This window comes from Habropoda laboriosa, unplaced genomic scaffold (assembly GCF_001263275.1).
Source record: "Habropoda laboriosa isolate 0110345459 unplaced genomic scaffold, ASM126327v1 scaffold16, whole genome shotgun sequence".
NCBI classification, from domain to species: domain Eukaryota; kingdom Metazoa; phylum Arthropoda; class Insecta; order Hymenoptera; family Apidae; genus Habropoda; species Habropoda laboriosa.
The window spans coordinates 698148-716827 of NW_017100130.1; the positions used below are offsets into that span (position 1 = coordinate 698148).

The 18680-nt window shown below is 35.8% G+C and overlaps 1 protein-coding gene across 1 annotated transcript in view; it reads right to left on the minus strand.

Moving 5' to 3' along the window:
* LOC108573023 (soluble guanylate cyclase 88E) overlaps window positions 1-18680 on the minus strand; it is a 70511-nt gene that overhangs the window by 27862 nt on the left and 23969 nt on the right. The window contains exons 4-5 of the mRNA XM_017935416.1: window positions 16160-16283; window positions 15923-16064 (exon numbers count right to left, since the gene is read on the minus strand). Coding sequence (XP_017790905.1) covers window positions 15923-16064; window positions 16160-16283 — 266 coding nt within the window. The remainder of the gene's footprint in view (window positions 1-15922; window positions 16065-16159; window positions 16284-18680) is intronic.

Genomic DNA, 18680 nt, shown 5'->3' on the forward strand with positions numbered 1-18680 from the left:
TGTTACTGCTATTGTTCCTGAAGTGACAAATAGTGGTATCTCAGTAAAGGTGGCATCTCTTCTGAAACTACAAAAGTAGCTTCTTTGTTGGAGTAGTTTTTGTTTTCCTATTTTTCACAAAAGTGGAATAATTTTAAAGTACTGAATGATGTTGTCTGAAAATAATTGCTAGTAAGCATAGGATAGTAAACATAGGATTTTAGGATAAGTTGTAACTGAACTAAGAGGTATCCATTGATGTTCTATAAGGAACATTATAAGTGAATTATGTCTTGGTTTCACTATGTATGTCTGATGGTAAATTAGTTATGGCGTCATCAAGTACTTTAGTATAATAAGTATAATAAGTATAATGTAATTTTTCTTTGGATTTTCTTAGAGCATATCTGCTTTTTGTTAATTGCTGCTGTTGTATTACTCTTTCTAGTCATAGTAGTAAATGCTGATGTTTTGAAGTTTAAATCATTTCATTTAATTTAATTTATTGGAGTTTTCTTAGGTGATAGCAAGAGTATTATTTTGGTTCTAGATTTAATTATATTTGGTTCTACTGTTATTGTTTCCATAATGCCTGCTTTGTCTATCGGTAAATTTGAAGTTTGAATGACTCTGTAAGGTCTTAGGCTTATCTTATTGTTAGTCATTATAGCATTTTTATTTGTTTCCGTGTTATAAGAACATTATTTCACTATATGTCCCTTCTTTTTATATGTAAAATAGTTTAGTTTATCTGTAGTGGTAAATATTTGATATATGTTTAGTGTTTTTTAATATAATCGTGAACACGACCAGTATTATTTTGGTATGACCTAGATCGACATAAACTTTTCTGTTAAAGCTTAGTGCATGAAAGTGTTCTGGTTCAGTTAATCCTATTTCTAGATACAACATTTTGGACTAGTGTCTAATGTTGCTTTCTTTTAAATGTTTTCAATTACGAGGTTAAGATCTATTAGAACAATATTCAATAATACATTTTGTTAAGCTTTTATTAGCATATGACTTATTTTTATGCCACTATTGTTTATTAATATCGTTTTGTGCTTGGATAGTAGTGACTGTCTTTTTTTTCTAAACACATAAACATACATACAGTGCGTTGCATAAATATACCAACCCCCCGTATTTTTAATGATTTAATTTTTCTATAGAAAATTATGGCCAATTTTCTTTAAATAATATTCCGTAGTGTGTAAACAACAAATTATATAAGAAAAAATTTGTATATTAATGTAAACATTGGGCTGAATTACGTAAAAACTGATTTTCAAGCGTTTCATAAATATACCCAACCTTATACATTTTCTTTATGTTAGCATTAATCGATCTTGATAGGTAACCAATTTCAGTATGTATACCTTCATTTGTTTGTCATCTATCGCTTTGCATTCATAAGATTCATTTAGGATACTTAAAAAGTGAAATGCCTCGAGGAAAAGAACTTTCTGTAACAGAAAAAGCTGTGATCGACGCCTCAGATCACTGGCGGAACAGGCTCAAATGCATATGAGCGCACTAGCCATCCTAGGTCAGCCCGTAGCACAATGGGATGCATTTCTAGTCTATATGATAGCATGGAGAGAAAAAGCGTCCAGGTCGCCCTTCAAAACTATCTCCTCGAGATAAACGCAACATTCTCCGAAAAGCTTCTAACTCCACAATGTCTTTAGTTCAAATACGAAATGATTGCGAATTAACTGTTTCAAAAAGTACCGTTTATAGAACCATTGTGATATCTCCGTACATTGTTAAATCGAAAATGATGTCGACACCAAAATTAAAAACTGCGGATAAATCAGCAAGATTCTCATTCGCTAAAGCGAACATGAATATGGATTGGGAAAACGTTAGTAAAAATGTCTGCTTTCTAAGAAACGAATATTTTGTTAATACAATTTATTTTTGTAGGTTGTGTTTAGTGACGAAAAAAAATTTAATCTAGATGGACCAGATGGTTTCAACTCGTATTGGCATGATGTTCGAAAGGATGTCAAATACTTTTCAAAACGCAATTTCGGTGGTGGCTCAGTCATGGTTTGGGCGTGTTTCTCGGCCCATGGCAAAAGCTCCATAGCTTTTATTTCACATAAAATGAATAGTACCAATTATACAGATACTTTAGAAGATTATTTATTACCTTTTTGGATAGAAAACTATAGCGAAAATTTAATATTTATGCAAGATAACGCATCAATACATAAATCTGCCCACACATTCAGATGGTTTTCCGGCAATAACATACGTTTATTAGATTGGCCGGCACGTTCCCCTGACTTAAATCCAATTGAAAATTTATGGGGAATATTGGTACGACGAATTTTTGCAAATAATCGTACATTTTCAACCGCAGACGAACTAAAATTATTGGCACTTGGGACAACATAGAAGAAAATATAATAAAAAATCTTATTGACAGCATGCAAAATCGAATTTTCGATGTAATTCGTACTGTTTGAAACAATAAATTATTAAGTTTTTTTATTTTGTACATAAAAGCATAATAAAACAGTTTTTCTTAAACTGTTGGTATATTTATGAAACGCATGAAAATCAGTTTGCAATTCAGCCCAATGTTTACATTAATATGCAAATTTTTTCTTATATAATTTGTTGTTTACACACTACGGAGTAGTATTTAAAGAAAATTGGCCATAATTTTCTGCAGAAAAATTAAATCATTAAAAATACGGGGGGTTGGTATATTTATGCAACGCACTGTATATGTAACATACATACTATATGTATATAAATTATACCATCCGATATTCTTGAGATGTATCTATTACTTCAATCACTGTTATTTTCCAAATTGTCTGACTACTGTGTTGACAGATACGAACACTTCAGCTACGATTACGACAAATATGTATATTTTCACCAGTCACAGCAGAAAACAATTAAGCAAACGAGAAGCTCTTTGACACACAAATCATTTCGACACATGCGGCCATTCCAGAAAAATCCTGACTAAACTGATGAATTCCGAATACAACAAACGAAATACTGGAAAGGTCAATGCATAGATAGAGCTTAAAGTTTGCTGTCCTACATTTGGAAAAAGTATTTGTCGATTCTGACAAATTGAAACTTCTCGTATACTCTTCTTAAATACAAAAAATAATTTTTTCTGGTTTCTTTACTCTCAGCAATGCATTTAGTCGCTAAATATATGAGGGTGGGTCAAAAAGCTGGCGGAATAGGGGGGAAAAAGCAGGGTGAGGGAAGCCTGCACACAATATTTTATTGTGTGACTTCTTTTCAGTATAAATACCAAGTTTCAACTCAATCAGGTAATTAGTTTTCGAATTATTGCCTAATAAGCAAGTTAATCGAAAAGAAAATGTCCAGCATGCAGAAAAATAAGATTTGCGCCGTCATAAAGTTCCTTACAAAACAAGGTAAACTTCTCACATCATTTTAGAAGAAATGTCAGCGGTTTACGGGGATTCCTGTCTTGGAAAAACCATGGTTTACAAGTGGCACAGTTCTTTTCACGCACGGTAGGAATTCGTAGGGGTCGCTCTGGACGGCCTATCGAGGAAAATCGTGGAAAAAGTGAAAGAATTAATATTGGAAGATGCCCGTTTGAAGAAGAAATAACTTGCAATGATGGTTATAGTATTCCCTACAATCGCTTTGAATATTCTCTATCCACATTTTGACATATGAAAAGTGAATGCAAGGCAGGTGCCGAGACTGCTTACGCCGCGACGCACAGTGAGACAACGCTATTGTAACGTTGGACATTTGGACAAAATATAAAAATTTGAATTTGACAATTTGATTGCATTGGCAAGAAACTATAAGTGTTTCACTATTATGTTCAAGAGTTTTGTTTCCATTTTGTGGCTCTAGTAATTCCAGAACACCCAATAATAGATGGCTCCGTAAAATATATTTTTTTCTAATTTGTTATCTAGTGTCTCTATTTTACGTCTTTACCTCAAGTACGTGTGCAGTCTATGATGTTGCAGTTGTAATAATTCAAAAATTAACGAAAAAAGAAATTTAAATGCAAAATGGAGCATTGTTGCACTTCATTATATATTGTAATATTTATATCAGAAAATATTTGTTAATTACGCAAATCGCCTAAGATCGCCCGAAAAAAGCTCTCCACCATTATTTTCTATAAACTGTGTAGATTACAGTCCTGCAAGCACTTTTTACTTTTAGTTATTTTTTCGAGAAATATTAATTAAATTCGTAAAATTGCACCCATTAGAGCCTCGCACCTAGTGTGTGAAGTTCATGATATCTCAATATTGGATCGATGAATCTTCTTTAAATTTTACACATATATAAAATAGATGTCGCTTTAACTTGTGAACTAAAATTATGTCAATATCGGCAATGCTTTTTTTTTAACTTTTTTTTGCTTCGTTATAGTTTACAAAATAACCACATTTATATAGAGATTGAGATTATTTTTAATTTTTTTTCCCGGATGAATACAACAATGTAAATCGTGGCAGCCATTAAAAGTGATACATATACCTACTGCGGAAATTACATAATAATTTAACTAATAATAAAGATAATTATATAATAATTACACTATGTTATCTTGAAACATGAACAAACATGTATACAAAATTTCAGTCTTTAATCTATAATAACCCAACAATTTTTTATCCCATGTATCGCCTAAAATTAATGACTCCGAATGGGAATACCCTCTTAACCCCTTGATTTATGATTTTTTTACTTAAAACTAAAATTAGAAAAAAAATCTTTTATAAAAGAGATTATTTTCCAAACTTCGCATTTTTAAACAAAAAAAATACTCGAACACTGGATTTCAGCGACCGTTGCAAGGCAAGGGGTTCGTAACGACTTTTCCGGAAAAATCCCGACTCTTATCCCTTCCTTACCTGGTGTCAGCTAATTACTGTTAACTCCCTCTCATCCACCAATAGATATAGTGTCATTCTATTTTCGTTTCATACAAAAAAAAAGGTATAGTATAAAAGGGTAGTTCTAAAATCGTGGAGAATTTGTATTAGTAGTCTTCACTAATTTACGATGTTTCATAAATCGAAATGACTACGTGTGGCACATCGTTGAATTCGTCTCAACAAACGCTACCATATTATGAATAAAAATGTACAGGGTACCAATCTACGATGAATTTGTCTAGCGGATTTCTCGAATAATTATTTTGTTAACGGATTATCATGCGAAGAAGATAATGATGATTAATCAGGTGAGTTTTACTAACAACGATATTCCGAAGTTTATGCTTATTTTTTATAACTTTCTCATCATCTCCAGGGTAAATGATTGTGCATTTCAGATTCCTTAAAACCTGTAGAATCATGAACTGCAAAAAATTTTCGTTACCAGTCAGATCCAAAATTGGCCAATTTTTACCATTGTCCTTTGCGTGCCAAGACAGGGAACCAAGCACCAAAACGGCAAATAATTAAATGTATGACAGAACAAATCTAAGGACAGAACACTAATTGCACAGGTACATATGTCTATATCATATGATATTGATATAGACCGATTGAAAAATAATTGCGTTGCACGAGCGCGTGTGTGGGTATGTGCGTCATATGTTGGATGCTCCTCGACTGCTATTCAGCAAATTAATCTTAGGCAACTTTTTCTGTACCAATAATAAGTGTTAAACGAAATTACACATGGTATTTAGCAACAAGTGGTAGAAAATGTAAGGGGTGATTCTAGAAGCCAAAGACGAAAATCAAGCACAAAAAAAAGTGCGTCTCAGGCTTCGCATTTTAGTTATTAACGTTTCAAAGTACTATTCCTCTAGCCAAGCGAACCTCACTACACGAACGAATATAGGTCACGTTCAAGACACGGGAGGTACAGTGGTCCTGAAATCCAACGACACATAGCAGGCACCTTACGTGGTACAAAACGTAGAGAAGCAAATAGTAATATTTGGCGCTATAAACGACATTATCGATTTTTGTGACACTATCGTTTGTTTGAAACTTTAACAACTATTATTGTTGTTTAGTCGTCCTATTAGATTTACGGCGTTTTCCAGGCACGGGTCTGGAAATTATTCGGTCCTTCGCAGTAGTTGTAAATTTGGGAGGCCATCGAGCATTTTAACGTTTATTTAGAAGTTCGATGCTTTTCTTCTCGTGGCTCTCGTCCACATCTGTTTGTTATATTTTAATTTCTCGGATTTTTGGTCTCCACTTTGGTAAGTTTTTGTTAGCGACGAAGCGCTGCCCAGACTTATTACCTGCCCCACATCTGTTTGTTATATTTTAACTTCTCGGGTTTTTGGTCTCCACTTTGGTAAGTTTTTGTTAGCGACGAAGCGCTGCCCAGACTTATTACCTGCCGCGTTTATTGCTTCGAGACGCGCGAGTTTCTGCGCGCGTCACTCAAAGGTGCGGACGACACTTGAGAGTGACCGTTGACTTGGGGGCATCCCTTTAGTTCGTTCTTTGTTTAATAATTTGCCAATCGCGTATAGTCAACCACCTCCCTTGTCAAAGTCGAAATTGTAATAACCAATCCGCGTGTCTCACCCCCGCCAAATGTATCCTGACCGAAGTATCTTCGAACTTTTTCTGAGACCTCGAAATCAGAATCCATTCGGCTAGCAACAAGCAACACTGAAATCTTCCGGAAACCAAACACGAGCAAATTAGTTAGTCTCCCGATACACGGGAGTGGTCCTTCGAATTTGTAATTAGTCGGCACAAACGTGCAAATTTAGCAAAACTCGAAAGATCGCAAGATCACCGCGAGTAGAATAAACAATTGTTATGATTGCTGATAATAAATAAAATTGTATATACATATTCGGAAAGATTATTTCTGTATCTTTAAAATGAGCCCAAGGTCGAAGCATTACCATTCAACAAAGTCGAATATTACGGTTAAAGTGATGACATGTCTGTGATGACAAACCATTTGAGATAGATACATAGCCAAAATTTTGCACGATTTCGTTTCTCAAAGGTATCAACAAAGCCTGCGAGATTGACAAAAATCGGTGACTATGACTGCAACTCTAGGCGCTTTGACATGGAATGGTTCGTATGTAAATATTGTAGTGCACAGTGATTGTTTTTCAGTAGCTTGTGTATATTGTATTTGTTGCGTATGTAGTGTATGCTGTGTTTGCAGTACACAATGGAATACACATTTGTAGAACTTTCCTACATGCACCTATGTATGTATATCATCGTGAAACAAGCGATAGTGTCACAGAAATCGATAATGTCGTTTACAGCGCCAAATATTACTATTTTCTTCTCTACGTTTTGTACCACGTAAGGTGCCTGCCATGTGTCGTTGGATTTCAGGACCACTGTACCTCCCGTGTCTTGATGTGACTTATATTCGTTGGTGTAGTGAGGTTCGCTTGGCTACAGGAATAGTAGTTTGAAACGTTAATAACTAAAATGCGAAGCCTGAGACGCACTTTCTTTGTGCTTGATTTTCGTCTTTGGCTTCTAAAATCATCCCTTACATTTTCTCCCAAAAGTGGCCGAACGTTCTGTATATACAAGTTCCAAATTCTAATGTTCCAAGCGTCTGGGGTAAGGACCGTCTGTACCGACCGTGTTGATGTGTCTAGCAGACGATCTCGAAAGGAAGGGAAACGCTTTTACTTTTCCTTCTTCGGTGTATCCCTCCCCTCTCTCTGAGAAATTGGACAGCGTTAAACATTAGTGATAGAGCAATATATATATAGCGCGGGCTCTACGCGCGCTGTAATTGGCCAGTGTTTTGCGTTAATAACTTTAAAACAAAGCTTCAAACTGGATTTTGGAAAAGGAAAAAGTTGTTCAGAGTCACCCCAGTAACTCCCCATTTCCGGATGTTGGAGGAGTTACGGGACACCCTGTATGTATATACCACCCCTTTCTTGTTGCATACCCAACTTAAGACTGAGACATCACAACAGTGAGGAATGAAAAAAAAAAGAAGAAAATACGCTTAAATTGGTTTAAAGAATATATAAGAAATGGTAGAGATATACGTTCCATATATGGAAAAGCGTATGTTGTAGAATTAAGATTTGTGAAATGTTTGGTACAAGAAGATGAATTTTCGTTCGTCGATTTGATCAAGAACGAATTACGCCATAGTATACGCGGTGTATCCCACCTAACTCTACCAGTCTTAATTATTTTGCTATTTGTAAGTATTTAAAAAAATGCTTCCGAAGGATGTTATTGTAAATCAGGGAAAAAAGCATGGGAGTGAAGATCATCTCAAGGTTATAGCTTCCCAGATTTTACTAATAGTAACATTTCTTTAAATGGAATGCCCTATTTTGTTATTTATCATAAGGAAAGTGATATCGAAAAACATTGAAAACACAAGATGACCTTGAAATGACCTTGAACTTAAAATATTACGAATTAACCGATATATTATAAGAATTGATAGAGAATACTTCATTAGAAGATCGTCTCAAAGTGTGGTTGTAATAGGACGGATATGCTCCACATTTTGCACAAGAAACACGTTGTGCATTAAATTGAAAATTTCTTAGAAAATGGATCGGCCGTAGAATGGAAATTTTGTTGGCCCGTTTATTCTCCTGATCTAACACCTTTCGACATTTTTTTGTGAGGCGTGATCAAAGATATTGTGCAGAAATGTTTCGACAACAGCTGAAAACATGAAAAGCCATATTTTCAATGCGTGTGCAAGTATTTCTTTGGATACAGTACGGAGATATGAATGTGCATTTGTTTTACGGCTAAATAAATGTATTGAATTTGGTGGAGAATATCTCGAGTACACATTAAAATAATAAATAATGTGAGAAAGGTGCTTATCTTCTTAATACAATTCGTTCTCCGAGAGCATCCACCTCAATCATTTACTCGTGAAATTATCAGCTCTAAGTCATTTCAGAAATAGGTTATTTCATGTAAAAAAATGTTATTAGTAAAATCTTGAAAGGTATAACCTTGAGATGACTTTCCCCCACATAGTCTAATTTCCTCCTTAAAGTACAATAACTTCCTTCCGATGCATTTTTTTGTATATTTACAAATAATAAAATAATTAAGAGTGGCAGAGTTAGGTGGGCCACCCTGTATACAGGGTGCTTCTCGCAATCCGTCCGATTACATCTCGAGAATGGTAAGTGGTACAAGAAAGTTGAAGAGGAAAAACGTGAATGGTGTGAGAAGGTCCATTTTTTTACAGGTTTACTATTTTTATAAATGCAACGATGTATCTAGGAAATGCAAATGCACTTTTTCTCTAAATGGAATCATTTTTCTTACTGTATACCGATTCATCACAATAGTTTGCATGAAAAAGTATTAAAGTATAATGTTAAACAAATCAACGATTCGTGAGATATTTCACGTTTTTAGTAAGTTACATAGGATGGTGCGCTAGCACATAATGCATGCTTAGTATACAGAGTGAGTCACCCAAGACAAGCCACCTGAATAACTTCTACATTTTTTGAAATAGGGAGAAATGTTTCAGATAAGAGTTATTTAGTTTCGAGGGGCCTATTACGTGCTGCACATAACTTTTTTTTTCAGGTGGAGGTGCTTAGGAGATTTGAAGGTCAACTTAGTTTTTTGAAAAGGAACTACATATTTTTAAACTCGTATAATTGTAGCCCTTCTCAAGACAATTTCATTCAAGGTCATTCAAGGTCATAAACGTAAAAAAGGATGAAAAATATAAATTCACTGTGCATGCTTACATAATGGGATATTCTCTATCTTTATTAATGAAATCAAACTGAGTCAATTCAAAATATAAACAAAGTGCTTAAATCCAAAATACAGTAATGTCTGCAAATGTCAGCTAGTTTGGATTCCACAAGTGTCAGTATAGATGGTCCTACGCCTAGGTCTGCGTCATTGCTACGCCTATGTTATCTCGCTCGCAGTCAGTCAAGCGTATAACGCTACACCATTTGGTTTCTTTTACGAGATTTCACGGCTCGACAGTTCATAATAGAAAAATATAATTTCTTTAATTTTACTTTTTTTCATCTGAAATTTTTTTTAACATGTTGGTGAGATTTTTCTGATAAAAATGAGATCAAACACGATATAATTTGAACAACATTTACTTATTAATACTTATTACATAGAGTCGGCCTACCTCCACGTAAAAAAAAAAAAGGATTCTACAAGTGTCAGTCAAATGGAGGGCCGATTCTACAAGTATCAGTCAAATGGAGGGTCGATTCTACAAGTGTCAGTCAAACGGCAGGCCAATTCTCCAAATGGCAGTGAAACGGTAGGCCGACTCTATGTAAAACAGGGCGTCTGTTTTATCTCAATACAATGAAATATCTTTTAAGGAAGCGATGTTAGGAAAAAAATGTTTTAACAAAAGTTGTTTGGTATGAGCGGGAAAATTATGTGGTGTAAATATTTTTTTTGTACCTGGTATGGTGGGGGAGATTTCGAAGTCCGTTTAATTTTTTTAAATGAAATGCTATATCTTTTTATACGTAATATGATAATGTATGTTAAGACGAGTCCAAGGAGGTGCGAACATAATCATTTCTTTTCATGGGAGGTCGTAAAATTGCGAAAAACCGGGAGCCGGACCACCATACGTGCCTCACTGTCGCGTGTGTCTGTTTTATCAAAGGAAATGACTTTGTTCGCACCTCGTTGGATTCGTCTTAACATACACTATCATATTATGTATAAAAAGATATAGCATTTCATTTAAAAAAATTAAACTGACTTCGAAATCCCCCCCACCATACCAGGTACAAAAAAAATATTTGTACCACATAATTTTCCCGCTCGTACCAAGCAACTTTTGTTAAAACATTTTTTTCCTAACATCACTTCCTTAAAAGATATTTCATTGTATTGAGATAAAACAGACGCCCTGTTTTACATAGAGTCGGCCTACCGTTTGACTATCATTTGGAGAATTGGCCTGCCGTTTGACTGACACTTGTAGAATCGGCCCTACATTTGACTGACACTTGTAGAATCGGCCCTACATTTGACTGACACTTGTAGAATCCTTTTTTTTTTTACGTGGAGGTAGGCCGACTCTATGTGATAAACAATTGGCAACCAACCGGTGGCTCTCCTTCTACATTCGACGGATAATGTGTACAGGTATTTAATGTATTTTTTTAGCAATTTGTTTTTGTAATTCATCCAAAGCGATATATTATGAAATTAAATTAATTACTCAATAAGTATTAATAAGTAAATGTTGTTCAAATTATATCGTGTTTGATCTCATTTTCATCAGAAAAATCTCACCAACATGTTAAAAAAAATTTCAGATGAAAAAAAGTAAAATTAAAGAAATTATATTTTTCTATTATGAACTGTCGAGCCGTGAAATCTCGTAAAAGAAACCAAATGGTGTAGCGTTATACGCTTGACTGACTGCGAGCGAGATAACATAGGCGTAGCAATGACGCAGACCTAGGCGTAGGACCATCTATACTGACACTTGTGGAATCCAAACTAGCTGACATTTGCAGACATTACTGTATTTTGGATTTAAGCACTTTGTTTACATTTTGAATTGACTCAGTTTGATTTCATTAATAAAGATAGAGAATATCCCATTTCGTAAGCATTCACAGTGAATTTATATTTTTCATCCTTTTTTACGTTTATGACCTTAAATGACCTTGAATGACTATAATCGTTGAAATTGTCTCAAGAAAGGCTACAATCGTAGGAGTTCAAAAATATGTGATTCCATTTAAAAAAACTAAGTTGACCTTCAAATCTCCTAAGCACCTCCACCTAAAAAAAAAGTTATAGGCCCCTCGAAACTAAGTAACTCTTATCTGAAACATTTCTTCCTATCTCAGAAAATATAGAAGTTATTCAGGTGGCTTGTCTTAGGTGATACCCTGTATAACAGATTACCTACGACAAATGTATTCTGCAAATTGTTTTGAAACACATTATTCAATACTTTGGCTACCATAGTTCCCGAACTTAACTCCTCTTAATTTCTTTTTGTGGGGCTACCTTAAAGATAAAATGTATTCGCGTCCATTTGTTCCGTAAAAGACTGAAAAGAACGAATTGGACTACGTTGCTCCGACATAAACAGTGACCACCTTAATTGAATCATGAAAAACATAAAGAAACAAATTATAAAATGTTTACAATGTGAAGGCAGAATGTTTGAACATCTTCTTTAATGAAACTCATAAAAAATTTTAAGTATATCACAAATCGTTGATCTTTTTAACATTATGTCCTAATACTTTTTCACGCTGACTGTTGCGATGAATTGATCTACAATAAAAAAAAGTATATAATTTCATTTAGGAAAAAGTAAGCCTATAGAAAAGTATACCCTCCCACACCATTCAACTTTTTCCTCTCGAACTTTTTTGTACCACTTACCTACCATTCTCGAGATACATATAACTCGTCCCAGTTACGAGAATCACTCTGTATAGTGCCAACGAGTATAAAAGCATGGAGAAGGTCCTGTTTTCATTTGGGAATACTTTTCTTCTGACGAAACAGGACACATTGTAAAAATTTGCACAACCGAAACATGAATATGATACTTCCTGGATTATATACCCGACTAGAATTTCAGTTAGGCATGCTTAAAAACGAATGTGGGCCTAATGCGGAAACGATTAGGCACACCTAAATGCTGCAAGCCTAATCGTTACCGCATTAGGTCCTAATTCGGAAGGAATGATGCATGGCTAAGTTGGGCATTCCTAACAGTTGCCATACGTGGCCCAAATGGGGGTGGCCGAGCGCACGCTTAGGTTGGGCATTCCTAACAGTTGCCATACGTAGCTGAAATGGGGATGGCTGAGCGCACACCTAAATTAGGTGGAGTGAGGCTCTCAAACTTATATGTAGGAATATTTACAGACATCTCAGTGTCGGACGTACGCTTGCGTGAGAGCTTTCAACAAGATAAAAGTTTTTACAATTTAATCCATGCAGTGTCTTGATGAGGTATTCCTCATGAGATTTCATTAATGTCTCCCAATGATAGCCTAATAAAGCTATTCTAATATGGGCCTAATGCGGTTGACCTCATTGGATAGTCATTGGGAAAGCCTAATGCGGCCCTAATGCGGTCGTGAATATTCCGCGTTACATACCGCATGCGAGCCTGATGGGGTGCCCCATTGGGGCCTAACAGGCAAATTAGGGTAGCCTAATGCCTGCCTAACTGAAATTTCTAGTCGGGTAGTTAAGTAGACAAAATTCTATTTTCCAATAATAGAACGACCTAAATCAGCACATTTAACAATTCTGCAGACAATAATTAAAAAATAAATAAGAAGAACAAATTATCATTATAATGATTTGGGAGCTACGGTTACCAGATCTTAATTTTATAGAGCTACATATTGGGTTGGCCAAAATGTTTTTCGCATTTGTAGACTTGTGTAATCAAGTTTATGTACATATGTAAGTGGTATTCAACGCAAGATTTTGGTATGTTAAGTACCTCTGCAATCTCCCGTGTGATTGCATGTGGATTATTTTCAGTTAATGCCTGAATTTGATCGTTGTCAACTTTTGTTGGCCTTACAATCTCTTCGACAGCAAAATATCCTGCACGAAATTTGGAAAGCAAAATTTGTATATTTTATTATTCACAGCACCTTCACCGTCTCTGCATATATTTTTTCTGGTTTGTGCTGTATTTTTGCGCTTACGATAGTAATACAGCACAATGTATCGAAAACGTATCTTATTTTTTTCCATTGCAGCACTGAGCAAGATAAATAAAACAAAACTTTACACTTTTGTTTTCAAATGTCGCATCAATACATCTACTTTCAGATTTCATTTTCGTTCGTGAAGTTATTTGTATATATACTCAGGTATTATAATACAAATGCTACATTGTAGAAGAACGAGAAGACTTTTTTGGTCAGCCCAATACTGTGAGATGAATTGAATCGAGAAATTAGAAATCACTTGCAAGAATTTTTACATCATAATTGGAAGAACATGCAAAAAGAAAACTTGCAAATTAGTATCAAAGGTGCCAAAATTTTACAAAATATCCAGTAAGAAGCAAAACAAATATTCCGATGAAACGAATATTTCATACAGGATAACATACTTTTAAACAATGTTCTATTCGACGAAAGCTATTACATATTCACATTCTTTGCCCACATGTGTAGAACAAAAAAGTAAAACGTTAATATACAGGGTGGTCCACGCAACTTGCACACTTTGAATAACTTCTAAAGTATGCATTGTATGAAAAAATTTTTTATACAAGAGTTGCTTGATTTAGAGGGGCACATTATGTAGTGTACGTATTTTTTTTATAGGTGGAGGCGTTTCGGAGATTTCAAGGTCAATTTCGTTATTTTAAATGGAATGCTATATTTTTTATGCCAAAATATCAAAGAATGTTGAATTCTGAGTAAAAAAGTATTGGCCTTTGTTAATCCTAATTCTAATAATTAACGAATAATTTCGCTTCGTTTCTTGAAAATGTACTTTGCATAATATCAAATTAGAGATTCAATATCAGCAAAGATTTCCATAGATGTTCGAAATGGTATCCATTGACATCAATGCAATAATGCAATCTATTCCTAACCAACGAGGAAACTGCACTCTGAATTGTTTTTGCACTGTGCACTCTGATGTTGTTGGTTCATGGTGTCTTTTAATGTACTCCACAGAAAGTAGACTAGCGGCGTTAGAAGATCTAGTGAACGTGGTAGCTACAGAAATTCTCCACCAAGACCAATCTAACGATTGAGAAATTGTCCAGCATTCGCCTTGTTACATGCGCATAATATGCAGGGCAACCATCATGTTGGTACCAGATTTTTGTATGGATATTTAATGGTACGTTTTCCAATAAAGTTGATAAAATATCACTTGAAAAATTCGAATATTTTTGTCTCGTTAATCGTTCATTAGTAGAATATGCTCTAATTAATTGATTACCGAATATGCCACACTACACAAACAAAGTGAAATTATTCGTTAATTATTAAGTTTAGGGCTAAGAAAGATCAATACTTTTTTACTCGGAATTCAGTATTCTTAGATATTTTGGCATAAAAACATAGTATTCTATTTAAAATCACAAAGTTGACCTTGAAAATTCCGAAACACCTCCACATATGAAAAAAAAATACATGCACTAAATAATGTGCACCTCTAAACCATGCAAATCTTGCATAAAAAATTTTGTCACATAACGCACACTTTAGAAGTTACTCGAGGTGTGCATGTTGCGTGCATCACATTGTACAGGGTGTAAAAAAATTAATGGTCAAGGCTTCGGGGGGTGAATCTAGACCCTTGGATCGGTGGACATTTGTAAAAAAAAGTTTCCGCAAAATTGTTTATAACATTGAAAATTAATGTAAAACTTTTTTTTTACATCAACGTATTCTGCTCGACGAGAAGAGAAAAAGTCTGAAAGGCGTTGATAAAATTTGGCAACGATTTGATTGTGTAGAGCTGTAGGACACGCCGTGTAGGACACGCTCGGTATATTGGTGTGCGTGCCCCTACACAAACGCCATTTAAACGTCGCTTGGTTCGGGCCTGCCTTCGTGTTTAGACCTTGCTGTCCCTTTAAACGACGTTCGTATAGAGGCACGCACAATAAGAGTCCAAATTCAGGAGTATCTTTCTCTTTAGTACATGTACCCAAACTTTTGAGTGGTAGTACATATTATTTTAAACATTTATTTCCACCGCTTGGTACAATAATATTGGGAGATATTGGAACGTGGTTTAAACTGGATAAAACATAAACTTATAGAATCTCAAAATAATTATAAATCTTTCACATCATTGTACACAAAAAATCTGCAGAAATCTGAGACAACGTAGAAGAAGCTTGAAATACACAAATAAATAGAACAATTTTAATTTTTCATCAAACTAGATGATTTTATGTTACGAAAATGATCGATCTTTATATTTTTGAACGAACTGTTTAATGAAAAATGGAAAAAAGATACCTTTCAATCTCAAAGTTCTGTCATCTATGGAGTCAAATTCATCGTTCAATAAAATTTCATTTTTATGTCGGTCCGGTGGTCGTTCTGTAAGAATTGGTTCCACAGTTACCAGCTCAAAAATATTGTTGGTTCTGTTTAAAATCTGCAGCAAAAAATGAAGATTATTTAACGTAATTGAATTGATCGAAGAATATTAAAGAAAAAAAATAGAAACAAATTTTTTATAAATATACATACCGAATGAAACTTAAATGCAATGAGTGGTCTAACAAGATCGAAAAAATTTGTTATTTTTTTACCAACTAGATCGGGTAATATTACCATAAGGGAATTTCCAATGCTCCTTACAATCATGTCTGATCTGAAAACGAAAATTCAATTGCGTTCTGTACGTTAGAATTAATAAATGAAAATATAAAGGAAAGTTCTAGCGAGAAAAAGAGTTTGCCACAATCTTGCACAAAAATGCATCAGGAAAACCGTTTCTCATTATACAATACTTATTATTTTTGTTTAGTTTTATTAATAATTATAATAATAATACTGCTATTATAAATAATAATTTAAACGAAAGTATACATTTTTCGATGAAAATATAACAGCTGTCTCAATACGCACTGTTTTTTTCAACTTTATGCCGAATTAAATGATTTAATTCCAAAATTTAGTTTCACATTACAGTAACTCACTGCAGAAATAATAACTAACAAATAATATAACAGCTGCGTCTATGTGTTACAATAGTGACTTTTTTTTGCACAGTACGCTTGAGACAAAATGCGCGCATTGTATTCGGAATAAAACGATGATGTATTATAGAATTTTTACCATATGGAACAAACATCTGTTTTTCTTCTTATAACTTTATCCATCGTAAACATAGTTTTAGTGAATTTTATACATTGTACTGGCATCTATGTATAATATGTCCGTTTCAAATGTCTACACGTATTGTCATTATTTCTGTAAGCCAGAAATGCGAAAAAATGTTTCAGATGAAAGTTGTATAGTATTGAGGGGGACATATCATGATGGTAATTGTTTGAAAAAAAAAATTTATGTATCCTTTATTATCGTATATTATTACAATTCTAGGAAGATACTTATACCTAAGGTAGGTAGCACCGAGGTTCGCAGATCTACAGCTTTCACCCTATCCCGACACGCCTTACCGTTGTTATTCGCGAGAAGAGATTGTGTGCTGCTATAGTCCCTATCAGTGCCCGTGTAGCTAGGATCTTCAGCTCGCTTTTCTTGATAATCCTCAATTGCACTAGTTCTATTGCCGATCTTGAACTCCAGACTTCTCTCCAAGACATCGTGATCGAGTGGAACTTGACCTCCGTACTCTTCTCCTTTTGCTTCATGGCCTTTTCGAGGGAGAGGTTCTTCGAGTAGTATTCCACTTTTCTTCTGTGAGCCTAGTCCAAGTTCGTCTGCTCACTCACGATCTGTGCGTCAACTACTACTGTAGTTCTCCCCATTGTTGCCACTATATCTGGTTTCCTAAGTCCCTCGTCCGTTCGGAAGGATGGTTCGACCTGGACTTGGTACCCTTGGTGTTTCATGTTGTATGCGATGTATGATGTTATTGCGTCATGTCTCCGTATACGCATTCCGTGAGTTCGATGGCAGTGCTGAACGACATGGTTGAGGGTTTCCTGGGCCGGACATCCCCCTCTACACCGTCTGTCGGCGTATCTGCCTCTAGCTGTTCTTGATCTGGTTGGGATGGCTCCGATTCGCGCCTTCACGCATTGGATGAAGTCTTTTCCTTGTAGGAGCCGGGTTCTATCCGCGATCCACTGGTGTTGTGGTGTGGCGCTAGACTCGCGGAGTCCCCTCCCATCTGCAGACACGTATAGCCGCTCAGCCCATCGTTTCTTAATGTCGTCCATCTGCAGCATCTGGGTTCTTTCTCTCAGTTGTTTCTTGCACTTGTCTATTTCCTCGTCTAGGTACCGATCCATTTCTTCGTCGCGAAGCTGATCATGACGCTTAGCGATGTTAATCGGCCCATCCTATGTAGGGGCGCCGTCCATCTTAGTGATAGAATTTCCAATCCTCCATATTGGATGTCGGCGTGGAAATATGCCGTGGGGACGTCGTGTGGGAGGTTCAGCCACTTCCGTACAGCCTACCGCACTTGGACATCCACCTTGTTGAGCGCGATGATGGTAACGTCGCCCAGTGCCAGGTGGTAATAGACACGTGGTATCAGTCCAAATCGTAGTGCGAACAGTCGTTGCTGTGGTTTGAGTGGCGCTCTTGTTAATTCTTCGAGACCTGGGCAGATGATCTTGTGTGGCTTGAAGCGGGATCTTCCTTGAGGGACTTAATCCACAAGTACCTGATTTCCTCGCCACGGCCCAGTGCCCTCAATGTCCTCCCTTCACAGTTGAACCGTCTTTTTCAGCTTTGCGTTCGTCCTGATTCCAATAGTGAGGGACTTATCTACGTTGAAAGACATTCCGCAGTTTTCCAGGTATTTTGTGGCGGTGTCGATCAACTTCTGCAGGCATCTAGGTGTCGTCGCAAAGAGGATCAGGTCATCCGCGAATGCTGCAGCGTTGATACAGTCTCCTCCCACTCTGCATCCAATTTTTGGTGATAATTCCTTCAATAGTCGGTCCTAACTCCTTTCTCGGGCAGGATCGGTGTTGACCTCGTAGGTGTTGGCGACGTATTCGATGAACTTCTTCGGGCACCCTAGTGTGCGCATTATGGTTGTTAGTGCTCTGTGCGAGACAGAGTCGAA